We start from the raw sequence: 20155 nt of genomic DNA on the forward strand, positions 1-20155 counted from the left end.
CATGATTGAAGCTAATCAGATTTAAAATAAATAAGTCTGAAATCAAGAATATCATGCTTGTTTGGATTTGTGGTTAAGACTATGTAGCTTGTTTTTAGATTTTTTCTCTCAATTCAAGCATTGAATTTTTAACTTACCTGTGAGGCATTTTTGCAGTGCCGTGCTTGAATTAACAAGCAGACATTAAGTTCAAATCATATTCCCCCCTTCTAACTCAGGCAGAGTGGCTGGGGGTTGATATGGACTTATACAGTACATCCAAATCATTGAGGGGTAGTTTGTTTCCTTTATAATCAATATAATATTTATCATGGGGGAAGGGGGGGTGGTATTAAGCTAACCAAACCCTTTAAATAAATCATATCTGTAAGATGAGACTGATACATAAATAAGTGGAACAATATATTGTGAGCTAAAGTATTAATCACATACTACAACTTTAGTGAATATAATATATATATAGATAGATAACATAAGTGAAGGACTGATTAATATATTTCATCATTGGTTTTAAAGACATCTGTTGTTACTTCTACTGGTAGAATATGAAGATACGTTAAAATAAATAATAATTTACAATGAACATGTTTTTATCTATGTGTGTGTGTGTGTGTGCCCAAAGGCACAAAGTATCAGCAAGCTTAAATACTATTTTTAATTATCCTAGACAGTAACCATGGTGATCCCATGATTAATGACCAAGAACCAATCTCTGCATTTGAAGAGCTGCTGATTAATTTAATAACTAACCACTAAATGAGAGGTGGCCCCTTCACCTCATGGTGGGAGGGTGGGGTGATATGTCGGTGTCTGGGGTGCTTTTAAAGAATTCACAATGATTTATTAACAGTGAGGAATGCAGTCTTGACAAAATCTGATTTCAGAAATGTCAGATAGGTTCATGAGATTAATAAAAGCTTTTCCAGACTTCCAGAATCTTCCGCATCGCAATATGCCAAGCGTCCAATCGAGCTATGTGCAACCTTACCAAGTATATTATCTATAAAAAACACTAGATGCTAACAGCTCCCCCCCCTTCCCTCAGTAGACACTCCACACTCAGGATGGCTCTGCTAAGTGCTCAGTCTCAGAGGGCTGTAAATAACGGTCTATGGCTGAGAAAGAAAGAGAAATAACAGATAGTTCCCACTTACGAGTCGTGTCAATGATCTGGTTTCACACAACCCCCAAATGTCAGATAGCATTGTGGTCAGAGGGGTATTCTAGTGAGCCAGGTCAATGAGTTGACATCATTTTAGATCAGGTTGCATTGCAAATTAACTCAAAACTATCCTGAATTTGTGAACTAAAAAATGAATTCCCTCCACACAAATTGTTGTAGATGCATTCCCAGGACAAACAATATCTAACCTAGAATATCAATATTTCTACTTACATAGTGCACAGGGTATTTGGGAAAGGGCAGCTACACTAAACTGAGGCAGGTCTTAAATGTCAGCCCTGACTAACATGTTTCCATCCACCTCCTCCATGTTATTCCTTTTAGCATTTCTCCTCTGCAGGTGTTTATAGGATTTGGAGTGAAGTGAAGTGTTTTCTTCTGGGGTTTGGGCAACTATTCTGTCAAACCAACTACTTTTGACATGACAACTGATAAGACACGGTGATGACAGTGAAAAAACATCGATGCTGGTCACTGTAGATGACCGATAATCAATGTGTACACCTCTTATTCTTCCTTTGTAGGCACCCTCTGAGTAGGACATTATTCACATCCCATATGACCCCAGACAGGGCAGTGTAGGTCAAGAGTCAATAGAGGAAACAAAGTCTTTCATAAAGGATTTTATTTCAGCATAATGGTAGGAAGCCTCTCCCCTTACTCCATACAATTAAAAACTAATTGGATCACAAGGGTACATATTAGTTTGCCCATTTTTACAATAATCAATGTAAGTTTTTTTTAAAGAAATTATTTTTACGCACTTATTTTGCCTACACAAAATAATAATCAATATAAGATCCTATTTTAACTGAGGACCATAACTCTGCATGCAAGACTAATAAAGAAAGAGACTAACCTGTGATAGCTACTGTAGATGCTGTTGCTTACCTAATATTTCTATCAATATAATTCACTACAAATAGAAGTGGATTTGTATAAAAACAGTCATTTTCTTGAGGTACTACTGCTTCTAATGTTTAAATTACTAGACACCCAGGGCTCTCCATACAGTACTGATCCAAATGGTTCTGTCCATCTTTGTTGAGGAGTAAGAGGCTGTCTAAAGACTAAAATCTAGTACTGTTTTGAAAAAGAAAAATATTCATATTTCATGTTTTTTTGTCTTTTGTTTTTATCACTCCAGTGTTTACAATATTATCAGAAATAAAAAAGGTCCTTGAAATGCTGACTGAATCGTCAAATGCGATGAGGCCAAGAAAGAAGAGCTCTGTCCTCTAACTGCTCCATACTTTGTCTGATGCTAATTAGAAGAAAAAAATGTCACTGTATTAACAACTGATCAGACTCATATATTCTATTGCATTTTCACCATGATAAGATTAATAACAATACTTAAAAGACAACAACTGTGAGGGTTTGAACAGTTAATGGCAACACGTCTTGGCCTGTGGCCTAACTGATGGGTAGTCTTGGACACAGGTAGTAACCTTTCAATATTTCTTTGGGCAAAGTGTTGCCAAATCATATAGCTGCAGTGTTACACTGTTACTACAAAACCCTTTTTTGCTGGATGGCATCATGTCATCACTCAGGCATAACAGACTTCAGACTGTACATCGCTACATTTCTGGAATATACATTTGGCATTACTAAATAAACATTGGTTTCACTAACAGTAGTAGCCTGGTGATGTTGACAAACAAATTAAATGATTCAGTTTAAGTCCAGCACACATGGTTCCTCGGGAACAGGTATCAGAGATCCTTACCCCACAGACAGGTTAAACACCACCAATACCACTGACTAGCCCTGACAGAAATAGTTAAATGCCAGAGAAGGTAGACGTTGACTAGAGCATCTGCCATTACACTTGGAGGGGAGAAACCACAGACATGTTCAAAGTTTACAGGTTACGGTCATTCATTACAATATCATTTAGCATTACAATAATTATTTACGAGTCAGATCAGTTAAGGCTAAACCTCGAAAGAACATAACATAAATCCTTTATACACACCTACCCCACATATCTCAGTAAAAGGCATTTGTTAGTGTGTAGCAAAGTGAAGCAAGTGTTGATTTAGCCATGACAAAATGATCTGTATGGCCTTTAGCTGACCAAAAGAGAACTTTTCATATCACTGGAACTCCTGTGGTTCCAGAATGATTACACAAGGGGTAACATAATGAACAATAATAACCAGCACTATATTAATTATCTCAAAGAACAGAGGAAGGATTTTTTTTTGCCTATGCCTTATATTGCCATTGCAGTAAGCAGTGTTCTATAAGGGTAACAGCTTAGGAAAAACATACCCTAATGTTTAAAGGCAGTGGCTCATCCTTATAATTGTATCTGATAATAATTAAACCATTAACTCAAAAAACAAAAGGCAAATTAATCAAATACAAAACATATAAAATATAAGCACGCTCTAAGGCCACAAGATTTTGTATACCTCCTGCTTATCCTCTCAACATGAGGATCTGTACAAACACAAGCAATGGGACTTGCTGAAGCTGCCATCTTGTGCCGTTGTTTTTCACATACATCTGTATAGGAACCGACTGAAAGAGCCTGCAACCTGCTCCCATAGACCTCTGTACATACATACACCATTAGTGGGTGTAATGGAACTTGCTACAGCTGTCCTCCTGCCTGTGCCACTTCCTGAGTCATGAGCACATCTCTATCAAACAAGAACCACAAGGTCATCTGACCTGATCCTTTGCCTTTGACCTGCAAGGAAGTCCTCCACTTCCCTATTTTGTCCTAAAATCACTAATTATATGGAACCCCTTACGTTTTACAGTTATGACACCTGTACCATCGTCTGACAATGTTTTTTTTAAATCATTCAAACAACCATTTTCTACATTTTCCTCAGACATATATTGTTATAAATTCATGTATATATCACTCTTTGTTGCCATGGTCTAATGACCGGGGTTAGGGTCAATTTGAATTGAAGCCAGTCAATGCAGAAACTGACACTTAAATAATTAAAAAAAGGGCATTTGTTTCTACTAAAATCCATTTGAAAAGATGTTCCCACTTTGATTCAAATCAGCATTCAATCCGACTTGAGCACAACCCTGGTAATGACCAACTGTAACCCCCCCTCCCCGAGTACCACCAAAAGCACAAATGATCTAAATCCAAAAGTCTAAATGATAATAAACAAAATTAACTTGGAGCAAGAATCTAATAGATTAAGTACAAAACAGACCAACCATCGCAGGAAAAAAATAAAAGGACAATAAAACAAAACACATAGAAGGTAGCTGTCCCTCTGTCATAGAAACCTCAGGACTGGGCTGCAGGTTCAGTCTTGGCCAGTGTTATGGCGCTGAGCGCAGGGCTAAATAACAGAGACCCTGTGGCCTGGCCTGTCCTTCTACGGAGGTGGTCATGTGGGTGTGTGTGTGGAGGGGCAATTGGGGGTCGGGGGGAATGTCAGTCAGACAGCCAGCCGACCAGGAGGGGGGTGCAGGGGGCTCCATGTGGGCGGAGCGGGCGGAGGCTCCTGAGGGTAGGGGCGTGGCTCGCAGCACGGCTGGTTCTCCACCTTGGCCACGCCTCGGCCCTGGCACAGACGGCGATGTCGCAGCAGGCGGTCCGTCCGCGAAAAGTTCTACAACACACACACACGTGTAGGAGCTGTTCGTCATTCGTCTGAACAGATTTAAGGCCACGGTGTCTGTTTGGTCGACAGTACTTCCGAGCATCTCTTACCTGGTGGTACTGCTCATACAGACAATGTGTTCAGGCATTTATGTGTGTTTGAAACTGTATGCATGGATTGCGTGCCAATGTGTATGACAGTCACTGAGGAAATACGGGACCTTTGGTAAGAATTCTAAATATTGTCTCCAATATTAAAAGACATCATTGATTTTTTGCCATTAAGCTACACACAATAGCCCATAATAACAAAGGTAATAGATTTTACAACTTATTTATTGGAAATAAAACAACATGTACATCAGTATTTCGACCCTTTACTCAGTACTTTCTAAAAGTTCCTTTGGTAGCGATCACAGCTTTGAGGCTTATGGGTATGATTCAAGCTTTTCACTCCTGGATTCAGGCAGTTTCTCCCATTCCTCCTTGCAAATCCTCTCAAGGTCTGTCAAATTGTCAATCCTCCCGTCTCCCAGCAGATTTTGCTTGGCCACTCAAGGAAATTTACAGACTTGTCCCGTTTTGGGTTGTTGTGCTGAAAGATGAATCTTTGCCTGAGTCTGTGATCCTGCGTGCTCTGCATCAAGTTCAGGTACCACACTGTATTTTGCTCTATTCATCCTTCCCTCAAAACTGGCCAGTCTCCCAGTCCCTGCTGCTGAGAAGCATCCTCATAGCATGACGCTCCCACCACCAAGCTTCTCTGTAGTGATGGTATTAGTCAGATGATGAGCAGTACCTTGTTTTCACCAGCAAGAGCTTGGCTTTCAGGCCTAAAAGTTCGACATTGGTATCATCAGAACAGTTCTTTTTCCTCATGCTCCCAGGGTCCTTAATGCGCCATATGGCAAACAACAGACGGCATGCCATGTGGCTTTTACTTCTATCTAGCCACTACCGCAAAGGTCTGATTGATGAAGTGCTGCAGAGATTGGTAGTCCTTCTGCCGAGTTCTCCCATCTCTGCAGAGATTCTCTGAAGCTTTGTTAGTGGCCATAGGGTTCTTTATCACCTTCCTGATCAAGGCCCTTCTTGCCTGGTTACTTAGTTTCACGGGACGGTATGGTTTCTAACATTTGTGGTCCCTAACGTCTTCCATTTCACAACTGAATTACTAATGTACATTAGGTAATTCAGTTTATGTTCAATAAATTGGCACACATTTTAAAAATGTTTCTGCTTTGTCATTATGGGGCATTGTGTGTAGACTGATGGCAATATTTTTATCAATCATATATTAAAACCATAACACAATAAAATGTGGAGAAAGTGAATAGATCTGAGTACTTTCCAAAGGCACTGCATTTTCCCTAACGTGCTGGCACCACTGAACACCCAATATATCGGTGTATATGCTTGCATGCTTACTAGTGAGATGCTCCTGAAAATGTTCTTCTATGTGCTGGCACAGCTCATCCTGCCAGATTTTATAACAATGTGTTACAGAGTACCTTCAGACCGTCAAACTAAAGTTTTCCAGGAACTTTTGCATAAGTGCAGTTCACATTCAACAGTGTGACACACTAGGTCAAATAAACAAGTAGGCTATGCCAGAGTTTGCCAACACCAGCTGCTCTAAAATTCACAGCAGTTCAATATATAAACGTAGCCCAGAAATGCAAACTGACTGAGTACAAATGGTTAATATACTGAATGACCCTGCATGCATGTTTAAACTTGACTTCAAAGTTAGTGGTAGAGAGTTAGTAATGATACCGGCTACTACACGTTCCTCAGTGCCAGCACGTAAAGCACATTGTTTTAAATGCTTATACTGACATTTAATATTTCTAATGCGAGTGACCATACATGCATGTGCCTCTCTCTGTGTCCAAGTTGTCGTACCTGCTGGCAGCGCTCACACTGATAAGGCTTCTCTCCGCTGTGGACACGCTTGTGTCTCTCCAAGTGGTAACGCTGGATAAACCTCATATCACACATGTCACAAGCAAACGGCTTCTCCCCTATAAGAGCACACAAACAGATTCATCACATCAAATCCTCAGAGTTGAATAAAAAAAAATGTAACTGAGTTACTCTTAATTTAAGTCTATGGATTACAATGAATATCTTCAAATGTGTGTTCAAGTGATGGGAAAGTATGTTTCTTTAGTCCTTATGGCAATAGAAGTACTGAAGATTAGTGCGTATTTGAACAGAAATCAAGGAAAATAAGAAACTACACGTTTGGTAACATTTAAAGATGTCTTGTCATCAACTCATTATGTGTAGATTTGAGTGGAATCTCAGGTTTTTAATTTTGTTTTTTATAATTCATCAAACCAACTCGATGCCCCTGAAAGTTTACTTGATAATTTGAGGCTGGTTCAACATCGCATCAAATGACTTGACAATCCAAACTCGAGTTTGCTGTGGTGGTATTTGTGTTGATTAAAAACAGCCTTTCTTAGGTATAAGGGTATGGTAAATGGGCGCATACCCGTATGAGTGTGGCTGTGTCTCTCCAGGTGGTTACGCTGAATAAACCTCATGTCACACATGGAACAAGCATACGGCTTCACCCCTATACACACAGAGCAATGCATTAGCTCTCTTTCTCCAAAGAGTACAAAGCATACAAAAAGAGCTCAAGCTAACACTATGAAAGATATTGTAAGAAGTGTTTGCTACCATAATCATTAAACAATTACAATAAGCGTGCTTTGTGTGTGCTATTAATTATAAGGATGAGAAGAAGTTGCAGTCTAACTTGTTTAACCAGCTATAATGAACACGGATATCTGTTGCATCACATAACCCGACTAGCCAATAAAAAACTATCAACGCATGGAATTGTGAACGAATTGTGAACTAAGCACTGAATAAAATGACTAACAACAAAATCTGTAATTGTCTGAAAAAATATTGACATAATGTAATATCCTAATGTATTATACTAATAATTAGCCACAAAGGCAAATATTATATAAAGAAAAATATAGTACCATGTGTGCCAAATTTAAAAGCAAACAATAACCGTTGCACAGCAATCTAAACAACAATTTAAGCTATAATCCCAAACCCCACCCACCCCACTAAACAAACATACCACTATTTTCTGCAAACAATCTATCACAAAAAGCCTACAACATAATTTAATTCAGTGCTTGACCTGAATTGAAATAGTAATTACTCATTCTGGGTGATTTGAATGGTTATTTTAAGGTGACAGTGCTACGTAATATTTCACTCTGCTCCAGTGAGCTCCTGCCAGGTTGAGCACTGGTTTTACTTAACCAGAAAAAAAGGCTATGGTTAAATCTACATGAAGGTGCCTGACCATTAAATGTGAAAAGGTCTAAATGTAAAATGTGTTTATTCAAATCAACATCAGGGTATGTTAGGCTACTTTCTAAATGTAATCCATTAGAAAGGAAATGCAATCCATTAAAAATTTAGCTTTAGAATTTCCCAAACTTAATAATGTTATCTGACTACTTTGTAATTTCTGGACAACTTTTCCCATGAGGGAATCTTTTAAAATTGTATTTTCATGTTATTATAATATTATTTCTGGTAACATTTAGACGTTTGTTTGAGTAATCAGTTTCTCCCCATCCCTGTTTGACATCTAAATCATGGCTACATTAGCAAAAATCTGAAGTAAATCTTTAAGCGTCTATCTTTAAACATAATGCTAATAGAAAATACGTCGATGCAATGGTTTTAACTGAAATCAACAAAATACATTTTTTCAAAATAACGTTGGTATATCTTAAAATCTTGTACTGACATACTTCACTAGCTTGTTTGTGTGATAGGTACGGCGAGCTGGCCCATACCCGTATGAGTGAGACTGTGTCTTGTCAGATGGTAGCGCTGAACAAACTTCATGTCACACATGTTGCAAGCATAAGGTTTCACACCTAAATGCACAGAGCATTGAGATATTATTTTTTAGGCCTCAAACTGTAATACAAGTCCAATAAAGTTTAAGAGCAGGCTTAACTGATATAACCACTTATATATTTCAATCCAAGCAATACATTTAGGTTTTCTTTAAAAATTTTGTATGTTTTTCACTGTTTTTCAATGCTTTAGTCCACAACCACAACACATGAGCTGATGTAATCTAGTGGAAAACTATCACTTCTCATCCAATATTTCCTGGAAATTTTACACCATTGGATATCAAACCTAACTTGAAAACATAATGTTTCACCTAAATGTATTTGTGAAATATGACTAGCATATACATTCTGCCAACCCTGTATACAAGGGTTCAGGTATGGGCAGATCTTGGGTAAGGTGGGTACGGTGAGCGGACCCATACCCATATGAGTGAGGCTGTGTCTTGAGAGGTGGTAACGCTGGTAAAACCTCTTGTCACACATGGTGCAACCGTACGGCTTCACCCCTACACACACACACGAGCATCAAAACATTACTATGGGCCTCTTATTAGTTCTCCAATTATGTTTACCACACATTTTGGAAACAAATACAGCTCAACAAGCAACACGCATAAAATGCTGTTATTGTCAACATTCTGCCTAAACGCAAATGGACGTTTGTTGGCGACTTTTAATGGGGCAAGCAGCCAAATATTGACAGTTCATCTATTGACAAATGTCACTAGAAACTGTAAAATGTAGACTGAATAGCTCTGCGAGATAATGCCACAATGCACATTTCTATGGCATTTGATCATCATAAGCACAGTGAGTGTGCGCTGCTGTTCACAAGTCACTTAAGTCTTGAAAACCCTTAAGATGTAAAACTGAGAATTCTGTAAACATTTCAAAATCTAATGAAGGCAGTGCAACGTCGCCAAGTTGGCAACTCCAACCAACATTGCGTTTCAGATCGTATACATCTTTATCCATTTCTGCAGGTTCCAATAGCACCCAATACAATAACATATCATAATAGTAAAAAAATATAATAATAATAATGTTGGAAGACATCTCCACAACCGTGAGTTATCCCAAATGAAACTTATTGAGGCACGAGTTACTGAGTGGTCAGTGTAGTTATTTTCGGCCAATTACATTTAGCATTTTAAAAAAGAAATGCTTTAATCCACAACCGCAACACATTACATGAGCTGATGTCATCTGGTTATAAATGGAATCCTTCTCATCCTTAAAATAAATTAAATTGACTTCTGGTGGTATCAAAGCCTAACACATACCTAAACAACATACTTATGGATTTCATACATTTCTTTGAGCATATCTATCATAAATGCTGCCAACCCTGTCTACTGGGGTTCTGGTGTGGCCTGAAATTGGGTAGGGTGGGTACGGTGAACGGACCCATACCCAAATGAGTGAGGCTGTGTCTTGCCAGGAGGTAACGCTGGTAAAACCTCTTGTCACACATGGTGCAACCGTACGGCTTCACCCCTATACACACACAAGAGCATCAATTCATTCATTACTGTTGTGCCTCACGCTCCTTAACAAACTCTTTCAATATTAGGTTAATCAAGAACTTCAGGCAAAAATTTAACAATATGCACTAAGTGCCATTATTATCAAATTCCTACCATGACAAGGGACTGGTGTTGCCAACTTTTTTCGGGGCGGGTGACCATTAGAGGCGCAATATGTCACTAGATATTAGAGGACACCAAATTGCATATGATCATCAATTTAGATAATTTCTAAACCCAAAAAGCTCAGAGGTTAGCTCTCTGAGACCATCTGAAATGTAGTTGACTTTTTCTAGTGACGTTCAAGGGGTAAACAAAGAAAAGGGGATCCAAAACATTGCAGGGCCTAAATCTAGTGAATAGTGCGAAGTGGCCAAGTTGGCAACACTTAGCAGGATTGAGTGTATTCAGATAGCATACATCGTTGGTTTCTGCAGGATCCAGTAACATGCGTTATATTACATATAATCTTGTTGGAAAACACATACAATTCTGGAAGACATCTCCTCAGGCGCAGTCACTACAAACAGTTTAACTTAATGAGGCACGAGTTACTAAGTGCTTGAAGTAGTTTCTAGCAATTATTTTTCCTTTAATCCACAACTACAACACATTACACCAGCAGATGTCATCTGGTGGCAATAAAAAGGTGTCCGAGATTTTGGCAATTCAACTTTTGTCTATTTACAGAGAGTCAGAGGAACTTAACACCAATTTCATGGCATCCAGTATGAAGTAATGTAGAGGCTGTTTCACAAGACAATGCTTCACCATGGTTAATGGAAACACTAGTTAGAATTGACTTGTGAAACTGACTCTTTCCTTCATACTAGAGGCAGATAAATAAAAAGCTTGCATGCTCCAGTACAAGGTAAATCACAATTTTTTTTAAGATATAGGAGGCTTAAAGCAATATATTTCACCTACACATTTTTGTGCATGACTAACTTATAACTCCTGCCATACTAGAGCTTAGGAGTTGCCTTAATGACAGGAGTACGGTGAGCGGACCCATACCCATGTGAGTGACGCTGTGTCTCGCCAGGTGGTGGCGCTGATAAAACCTCTTGTCACACATGGTGCAACCATACGGCTTCACCCCTACACACACATGGAACATCATTTTATTATGTTTCTGTTTCACACTTTTGATTGAAGATGTGTGAACCGTTGAATATAATGTGAATGGATTTATGCTAAATTTTCAGCTAATTAACTACGGTTGTAAATCACAGAATTATAAACAAAAGATTCACACTGAAGAAATTGAAATACACCGCCACTTCGATAACTCGCGGCGGTTGTTGGTAGCCCAATGAAGCATGTTAATATTACATAAATATATGGTATAATAGAGTGAATTGAGGCTGAGCAATAAAACATTTGCTTAATAGAACAATTGTAGTTCTGCCAGAAAAGATTGGGTTTCCATCCACTGGGCTCAAAAGGTAGAGAATCACAACGACAACTTCACCGTCTCATACCTAACACCACTTAACAAGGAACACAATACAGTTGACATTAAATCAAAATCAATAAGTATTCAGAAGTTGAAAATACACATACTAATTTGGAAAAGATCTCAACAGTGTCAAGTTATCCCGATCCGCATGCTATTGAGGTGCGAGTTATCGAACAGTCGGTGTAGTTGTTTTTCCCCAAATATAAAACACATCACATGAGCTGATGACATCATCTGGTAGTAATATTAGCCTTCCGCATCTCTGAGGAAAACAGAAATATGGGCGTTTTGGATTTCAAAACCTAACATGCAAACATTTCACCAATAGCCTTAAAGACATACCCATATGAGTGACGCTGTGTCTCGCCAGGTGGTGGCGCTGAAAAAAACTCTTGTCACACATGGTGCAAGCGTACGGCTTCACCCCTATACACACAGAACAATATATTACTTAGGTTCTCAGAATTCATCACTAAAATCTTCCCATATAATGTGTATTTCATTTGGGTTAGTTTAGTAGTACCAGCCACTGCTATCCATCCAAACTTTTGAGAAAGTATTTCAAATCCAACCTATTCACCAAAAAATTATATTCTCTGTAGATTTCTTTGTGTATGACTAGCACAGAAATCCTGCCAACCCCGTTTACAATGGTTCAGGTTTGGCATGATAACATGGGTACGGTGAGCGGACCCATACCCATGTGAGTGACGCTGTGTCTCCGGAGGTGGTGGCGCTGAAAAAACCTCTTGTCACACATGGTGCAAGCGAATGGCTTCACCCCTACACATAGAACAGATTTTTATGTCTCAACTTGATCAATATAAAGTTCAGATATTTAAAAAAAACATGTGCATTAAAAAGACTACTTATAAAAGTCGGACAATAAAAATCTTGCCTTAAATAGAAAAATATATTTGTAGATATCTTAGCAAATTAACTCGAGACATTGCTCCAAATCAGGAATGTGTGGTGTGCTAGCTATACATCACAAAAATCTGTGATCAATGTGTAACTTGTGGGGAAAACCAACTATCCCAACTAAAACAGAAAAACAGAGCTAGTCTCTCCAGGGCTTTCTCCCCTAGGTTCTATTGGTATGATGAAATACTTCTTAAAAGCTTAGGCATGCCGGATATTTCCAAGATTTAGAGGGGAAGTGGTCAGGTGCATGAGAGTATGTACACTTTTGTTCAGGTGTAGCCAAATTTTAAATGACATGGGTACAGTGAGCGGACCCATACCCATATGAGTGACGCTGTGTCTCCGCAGGCGATGGCGCTCAAAAAAACCTCTTGTCACACATGGTGCAAGCGAATGGCTTCACCCCTACACACACAGAACATCATTACAAGCGAATGGCTTCACCCCTACACACACAGAACATCATTACAAGCGAATGGCTTTATCCCTACACACACAGAACAACATATTAAGCAAATGGCTTCACCCCTACACAGAACATGATATTGCTTTTATGTCTCACTACCCATCTACAGAAGTCCTGCAATGTTCAGTTCAGTTTTATACAATTTTACTACTGATTTACTGAGAACCACTGATGTGAATAATTTCCAGGGTATTCCATTCCACCCTGACGAATCTAAATACTCCACCACCTCAATAGCTTGCGGTTGTTGGGGTGTTTATCAAAAAGATGTTGACATGGTGCGTGAATTAAGGGTGGCCAATAAAATGTCCTATGGATGACGACATGTTTGTGATCTCTAACCATTAACATCACACCAAAGAGTATAAGAGACATTATGTAGCCAGCCGTGGTACTGTTAACATACTAATATCAAGCAGCATGACTGGATGCTTGAAATAGGTTTTGCAAGATACAAGAAATATTCTAAAAATGAAAGAAAATAAAAAAATCAATAACCGAAGTACACCTCTACAACCACAATTCAACAAACAATCTAAAATTGCACACTATCATAAACTAATTATATTTTATTGGCCATCCTAAATTTGCGCAATCTCTAGCATTTAAATCTTGCCAACTCCATATACTAAAGTTAATGACAGTGAGCGGACCCATACCCATATGAGTGACGCTGTGTCTCCGCAGGTGGTGGCGCTGAAAAAACCTCTTGTCACACATGGTGCAAGCGAATGGCTTCACCGCTGTACACAGAAAATAATATCAAGCTTAGGTGTATACATGTATGCTGAATTGATTTCTGAAAAACCACTGTCAATGGTGGCGTTCGGAACATTAAATAGTACCCGGAATCTCATATTTCCTAGTAAGTGAATTTGCAAACGACATGAGATATGAGGGTATCTTAATAATGGTCCAAGTTTCCCACCACTTGAGGGTAGCACTCGAACGCATAATCACTTTGAGGGTATTCACCTTAAAGAATCCGATTTGACTACCACCTCAATAGCTTGCGGTTGTTGAGGCCTATCAATAAGGTATGGATACAATAAAAGTGCATGGATTAGGGATGGCCAATAAAACCATTTGTTTAGGATGAGATACACTTTTACAAGGAATACATACACAGAGCTAAGAAGGTAAGAAAGTGCACTTGGATAAAGCTAATGATATTATATCATAAACTTCACACCCGTTCAGTACAATCAACCTCCTGCAGAGATCAACAACATTGTTATCAACAAGAAGAATTTTACAACTGAATCCACAATTCGGTTGGCTTTAAACATCTATTAAAAACGGCCGCCAAATTCTGTAAAAAATTTAAAATAATAATAATGCACGGGGGCATGTGGGAATTTAATGACCAAACCATCAACAACAAAACAAATTGTTTATTTCAAGTGATTTCCTTTTTCTTCAACTTTTCAAATGCTCACGTTAGATTTTCAGATAGCGGTGGCTAAATGTAGCCAAATTTGGGATGGTTGTTTACAGAAAACTGAACCATGGATAACAGTTTCTGTTGGCCTGTAGACTACTTTCAGGTTAGGAACAATCTATCATCAAAAATAGTGAAATTATCTTTTAAGTAGGAGGACAGGGAGTTTTCAGATGGTAGAATCCTTTCATAAGATCAACATCCAAGATGTGTGAACAATAAAAAATCATACTTCATCATAAACAAATTATGTTTTCTTGGCCATCCTTGATTGTCGCAGTAGCTAGCATTGGCTAAATCCATCCAAACCAAAGGTTCAGGTTTGGTCTAATAACAAGGGTACGGTGAGCGGACCCATACCCATATGAGTGACGCTGTGTCTCCGGAGGTGGTCTCGCTGGAAAAATCTCTTGTCACACATGGTGCAAGCGTACGGCTTCACCCCTACACACACAGAACATCATATTATTTTTATGCCTCACTCCCCGAAAATTTACGTATTCCAATTTCAAGTGCAGGTATATACATTTATACTAAATTGATAGCTTAAAAAACACTGAAGTCAACCCATAGAAAAACGTCCTGGGTATTAACCCTTAAAGGTTTTTACTATACGGAATCCTCAACATGTTGAGGTTCTTGTGGTTTATCAAAAATGTTTTGGCATTTAGTGGAAAAGTGGCCAATTAAACATCATTAGTTTATGATGAACCACAACTTTACATAGCATCCACATATTCTATTGGGAAAATTATACTACATCTCCAAAAACACACTGGAAGAACTGATTAGTGATGTATCATTCAAGAATAAACTGCTGTTTTTGGTGACTGTTTTGAACCAAACATTAGTGGTTCACTTGGCTGCCAAATGTACCTATATTTCAGTTTGAGACTATTCACATTGTAGAAAATCTATTTCCAAATATTTTTCAGGAAATAATTTGGTCAGGTATCATGATCTGGCATAACGGCAAGGAAATGTGTATGCCTCACATCACATATTAGCAATTGTTTCATGGGTTTAGGTACATATTAAGAATGGAGAACAAAGAAGAGATGTTTCCAAGACAAATTAAAAGCTATTTTAGCTGAATGGAACCGAGTGAGCCTCCTCACTTGAAGACTCAGAATGCCCATCATTAGAAATTACAAAATGATCTGGGGTAGTCTACATCTGAAGGTGTCAATTCTAGAAAAAGGCAAAAATCTAATATTTTTCCATTGCAATGATGCAACAAATAGCGAATGAAAGACCTACATCTTTATTAAATGTGCCGGTGATGTTTTTTTTAATAAACATCCTTAACTAGTTTATGTGAGAGATGGGTACAGTGAGTGGGCCCATACCCGTATGTTTGAGGCTGTGTCTCGCCAGATGGTAGCGCTGAACAAACCTCATGTTACACAGGGTGCAAGCGTAAGGTTTCACACCTAAACCCACAGAGCATCAATATATTACTTCAGTGTCTCAAAATTTTGGTTTAGGTTTCTATATAGCTGAAACCTGATTGGTAAGATAACTACTTATTGCAATACTTTCCATAATGTAATATACAGTGGATATAAAAAATCTACACACCCCTGTTGAAATGCCAGGTTACTGCGATGTAAAAGAATGAGACAAAGATAAATCATGTCAGAATTTTTCCACCTTTGAGGTGACCTATAACGGGAACAATTCAATTAAAAAAAAAAAAAAATCTTTGAGGAAAAAAAACAACAAAAAAAACAATAACCTAATTGCGTTAGTGTGCACACCCTTAAAGTAATACTTTGTTGAAGCACCTTTTGATTTTATTACAGCACATTAGCATGGCACATCTTGACATGGAAATATTTGCACTCTTCTTTACAAAAGCACTCAAATCTGTCAGTTTGTGAGGACATCTCCTGTGCACAGCCCTCTTCAGATCACCCCATAGATATACAATTGGATTCAAGCTTTTGGGGGACTTGATGTTTGTTTGTGCAAACTTCAGCCGGGCTTGGATGTTTTTCTTTGTAAGAAAAGGCTTCCGTCTTGCCACCCTACCCCATAGCCCATTCATATGAAGAATACGGGAGATTGTTGTCACATATAGCACACAGCCAGAACTTGCCAGAAATTCCTGCAGTTCCTTTAATGTTGCTGTAGGCCTCTTGAAGCCTCCCTGACCAGTTTGCTTCTTGTCTTTTCATCATTTTGGATGGACGTCCAGTTCTTGGTAATGTCTCTGTTGTGCCATATTTCTCCTCTTGATGATGACTGTCTTCACTGTGTTCCATGGTATAGTCTAATGCTTTGGAAATTATTTTGTACCCTTCTCCTAACTGATATCTTTCAACAATGAGATCCCTCTGATGCCTTGGAAGCTCTCTGCGGACCAATGCTTTTGCTCTGAGATGCAACTAAGAAAATGTCAGGAAAATCCTATTAGAACAGCTGAAATTTATTTGTGAGTAATCAGAGTCACTTTAAATGATGGAAGGTGTGTAATGACTTCTATTTAACATGAGTTTGAATGTGACTGGTTCATTCTGAACACAGCCACATCCCCAGTTATAAGAGGGTGTGCACACTTATGCAACCCGGTTATTGTAAGGTTTTTATTTTTCATTTTTCCCTCTCGAAGATTTCAGTTTGTTTTTCAATTGAATTGTTCACATTATAGGCCACATTAAAAGTGACATGATTTATCTTTGTCTCATTCTTTTATATTACAAAATAATAGCTGTGTAGACGTATATCCACTGTACATTGTCCCACATCAGAGCGCAACAACTTCACCTGGACTGATCTGTCTCGTATTTCACAATGACTGGGATCATTCAAAAGTAGTTTTTGCTGTCTAACATCAGAATGCAGAAAACGATATTTCATTAATATTCAGACATTTTTATACTTTATTGGACAGGAAAGTGGGCAAATAGATTAATAGTTGAAAGAGCAGTGTGCCGGATTCAAACCTATGCTGCAGGAAATGTGCACTGGAGGCAGTGGAAAAGACCACTTGACCACCCTCATTAACTCATTGTGGGAGTTTCCCCACAAAATATTTAAAAAAAACATTACTTAATTTTCTAGATTTCTTTGTGTATTTAAATGCATTTAAATGCATCTTCCCATTCTTGATTAGTATGGTAGCTCAATGAATTCAAATTATTTTATCTTTATGGTCACCAGTAGGATTAGTAACACCAACAATAAAAAAAAATTTACATCCAAAAGGGTGTGATTAGCTAATCATATTTTTATATTATAGACCTTTCCAGATAACAGACTGCTACCGGAAAGAATGGTCATCCTTGAATATCTCAACCCATTATCCTGTCCAAATATTGCCAATAGATGACATCAAAGGTGTACGCACTGCATATTTGATTTGCAGGAATAATGCAATAAGAGCCTCTAGAGTAATTGGTAACCAAATTGTTACAAAAACAACAATGTAATTGATTTGTTTTTGTGAATTTAAACAATAAAAGCCTACAGCTAATATAAAAATGGGCAAAATAGAATAAGGTTAATTATTTTTGTTGTCTAGCAATGCAGAATATTCTCCTGTTATATTACATTATTAAAATGAGTAGTAGTAGCCTACCAATATAGATTATTTCTATTTAATCTCGATCTTGTTGGTATGCACTTTTCTGACATTCTTTGTCCCATTACCATTTTCATTTTCAAGTAAATCCTGCCTTGTGTGCAACCAATTGATAAGCAAATTTATCCAGATCTGTGATTACAAAGTATTCTCAAAGTTTGAAGGTGAAGGTATGCAGAATGTGCCCCTGTTTAGATATAGATTAAATCAAAATGCCAGTTGATACATAACCTAAATCATGAAATGATGCTGGACCTGGTTGGAAAGAAAAGTGTGTCTTAACAGCTGCTGCCTAATGCAAAGGCAAATAATATAAATAATAAGGAATAATGTGATTGTTGGGAAGATTATATGTAAATGCACAATTGTTACGCTAATCAAAATAAAGTTGTATAACATCATACAATTTTGTTACCACCTATAAAACTGCTGCCTGCAAGATATTATGCCCCATGGACAATTCAAGGATATAAAAACTACTATTAGTTTTGAATTTACTGCAATAGTTATCTTTCTATTCAATTAGTCTATCCTGCTATTGCTTGATTACCAGGATATCATTCAGGCCATTCTGAAATAACCTCCAAAAATATGACGCAGCTATTCTCTATGACGAGAAGCATCCCAGGTCACTGGTTGTTGTGCTCATTGAAGGAAAGTGAAGTGAACGTACAGAAACATGCTGATTTGCGGAGAGATTTCTGACAGACCGTCAGTTTTAGGGTCTGTCAGCAACTTGAAAGCTGTCAGTAAGCCAGCTAGCTAGCGCCAACAGTTAGTTATGGGGCTCATTAAGTGACGAATTTGGGACGAATGTCCTTCCACAAAACGTCTTCAGGAGTGAGTCATTGATATTTCATACAACAGTGAAGAGATAAAACATTTGGAAACATTTTCATTGAATGTCAGATGTCCAGGAATACTTTAATTTGAAGAGCAGTTCCACGTCCTACAAGACAGATCGGTTGCAGGATGAGCCTCATGTAGTGATGCGGTCTGATGAAAGACAATTAACTTAATAGGGATTCACAAAAACCTTTGTTTAACTCAATGGCGTCAGACTGTTTAGATGTGTTTTCAATGCTTTAGTCCACAACCACAACACATCACATGAGCTGATGATGTCCCCTGGTGGCAAAACTTCTCATCCTTAAGGGAAATTCTATGGATTTTGTCAGATATTACACCCGATTGTCTATTTTGTCACAAAAAAAAAAGAAATCCTGCCAACCCTACATATAGGGTTAAATTCCAGGGATATGGTGAGCATATGCATACCCATATGAGTGAGGCTGTGTCTTGCCAGGTGGTACCGCTGGAAGAACCTCTTGTCACACATGGTGCAACCAAATGGCTTCACCCCTATACACACACAGAGCACCAGCTTTAGTATAAAAAAAGTTCAACTGCCAAAAATGATCGATCTTAACTTTACTGTAGCTAAAACTTAGCTTTGTTACAGTTTTTTTTCTCTCCAGAGAATCAGCAGTTGGGGATTGGTCAAAAGCTGCACTCTACTAACCCAAAAGGGGCCGAGATTTCATTGCCCAATGAGTAGTATAAATTAGGCAGTTTCAAAATGAAAAAGGGCAAGGCTAAGAATGGTAAAATACCTAGTTGTGGGTACTAGCTACCAATGACACCAATGGTTTAGCTAAAAACCAATAAAATTACTGAGCCTGGTTAGAAATTTTGGGGAAAATGCTGGTGGACACATGGCTTCAAGTCATGCCGTTTTATGAACATTAGATGTGAAAATTTTAGGCAGTTGGTACATAAACATTAAAACACAATTGACACAACCATGTGATTTTTGTCATGCTATTGTGATGTCTCAAACTCTTGTAACTGTCTTATTCTCCTCTGGAATCACTCAAAATGTATTTCCGTTAAAGCTAGCCCAAAGTTCTGGATGTTAAAAAGGCACAATTCCAACAGTGTTCAAAGATTATATTGGACATGGGACTTCAAATCAAATTGTTAATACTATCAAAAGCCTTGTTTCTGAACACGATCTGATTAACTAATCGATTAACTAATCCTGTGCCATGCATTCAGTTCTCAATA

At 38.1% G+C, this 20155-nt stretch overlaps 1 protein-coding gene across 22 annotated transcripts in view; it reads right to left on the reverse strand.

Annotated features, from left to right (window-relative positions):
- Positions 1-1791: 1791 nt before the first annotated feature.
- Positions 1792-20155, reverse strand: part of znf740a (zinc finger protein 740a) — a 33018-nt gene continuing 14654 nt past the window's right edge. The window contains exons 13-24 of one of the 22 annotated variants that reach the window (XM_020055470.3): positions 19367-19450; positions 15852-15935; positions 14863-14946; positions 12014-12097; positions 11227-11310; positions 10324-10389; positions 10097-10180; positions 9106-9189; positions 8615-8698; positions 7273-7356; positions 6678-6796; positions 1792-4782 (exon numbers count right to left, since the gene is read on the reverse strand). In XM_020055470.3, the coding sequence (XP_019911029.1) occupies positions 4609-4782; positions 6678-6796; positions 7273-7356; positions 8615-8698; positions 9106-9189; positions 10097-10180; positions 10324-10389; positions 11227-11310; positions 12014-12097; positions 14863-14946; positions 15852-15935; positions 19367-19450 (1115 nt within the window). In that variant the 3' untranslated portion in view covers positions 1792-4608. Of the gene's footprint in view, positions 4783-6677; positions 6797-7272; positions 7357-8614; positions 8699-9105; positions 9190-10096; positions 10181-10323; positions 10390-11226; positions 11311-12013; positions 12098-13720; positions 13805-14862; positions 14947-15851; positions 15936-19366; positions 19451-20155 lie in introns of all 22 variants that reach the window. The other 21 variants (XM_034287271.1, XM_020055474.3, XM_020055472.3 and 18 more) reach the window with 21 other exon arrangements.

This window comes from Esox lucius, chromosome 17, assembly GCF_011004845.1.
Source record: "Esox lucius isolate fEsoLuc1 chromosome 17, fEsoLuc1.pri, whole genome shotgun sequence".
NCBI classification, from domain to species: Eukaryota; Metazoa; Chordata; class Actinopteri; order Esociformes; family Esocidae; genus Esox; species Esox lucius.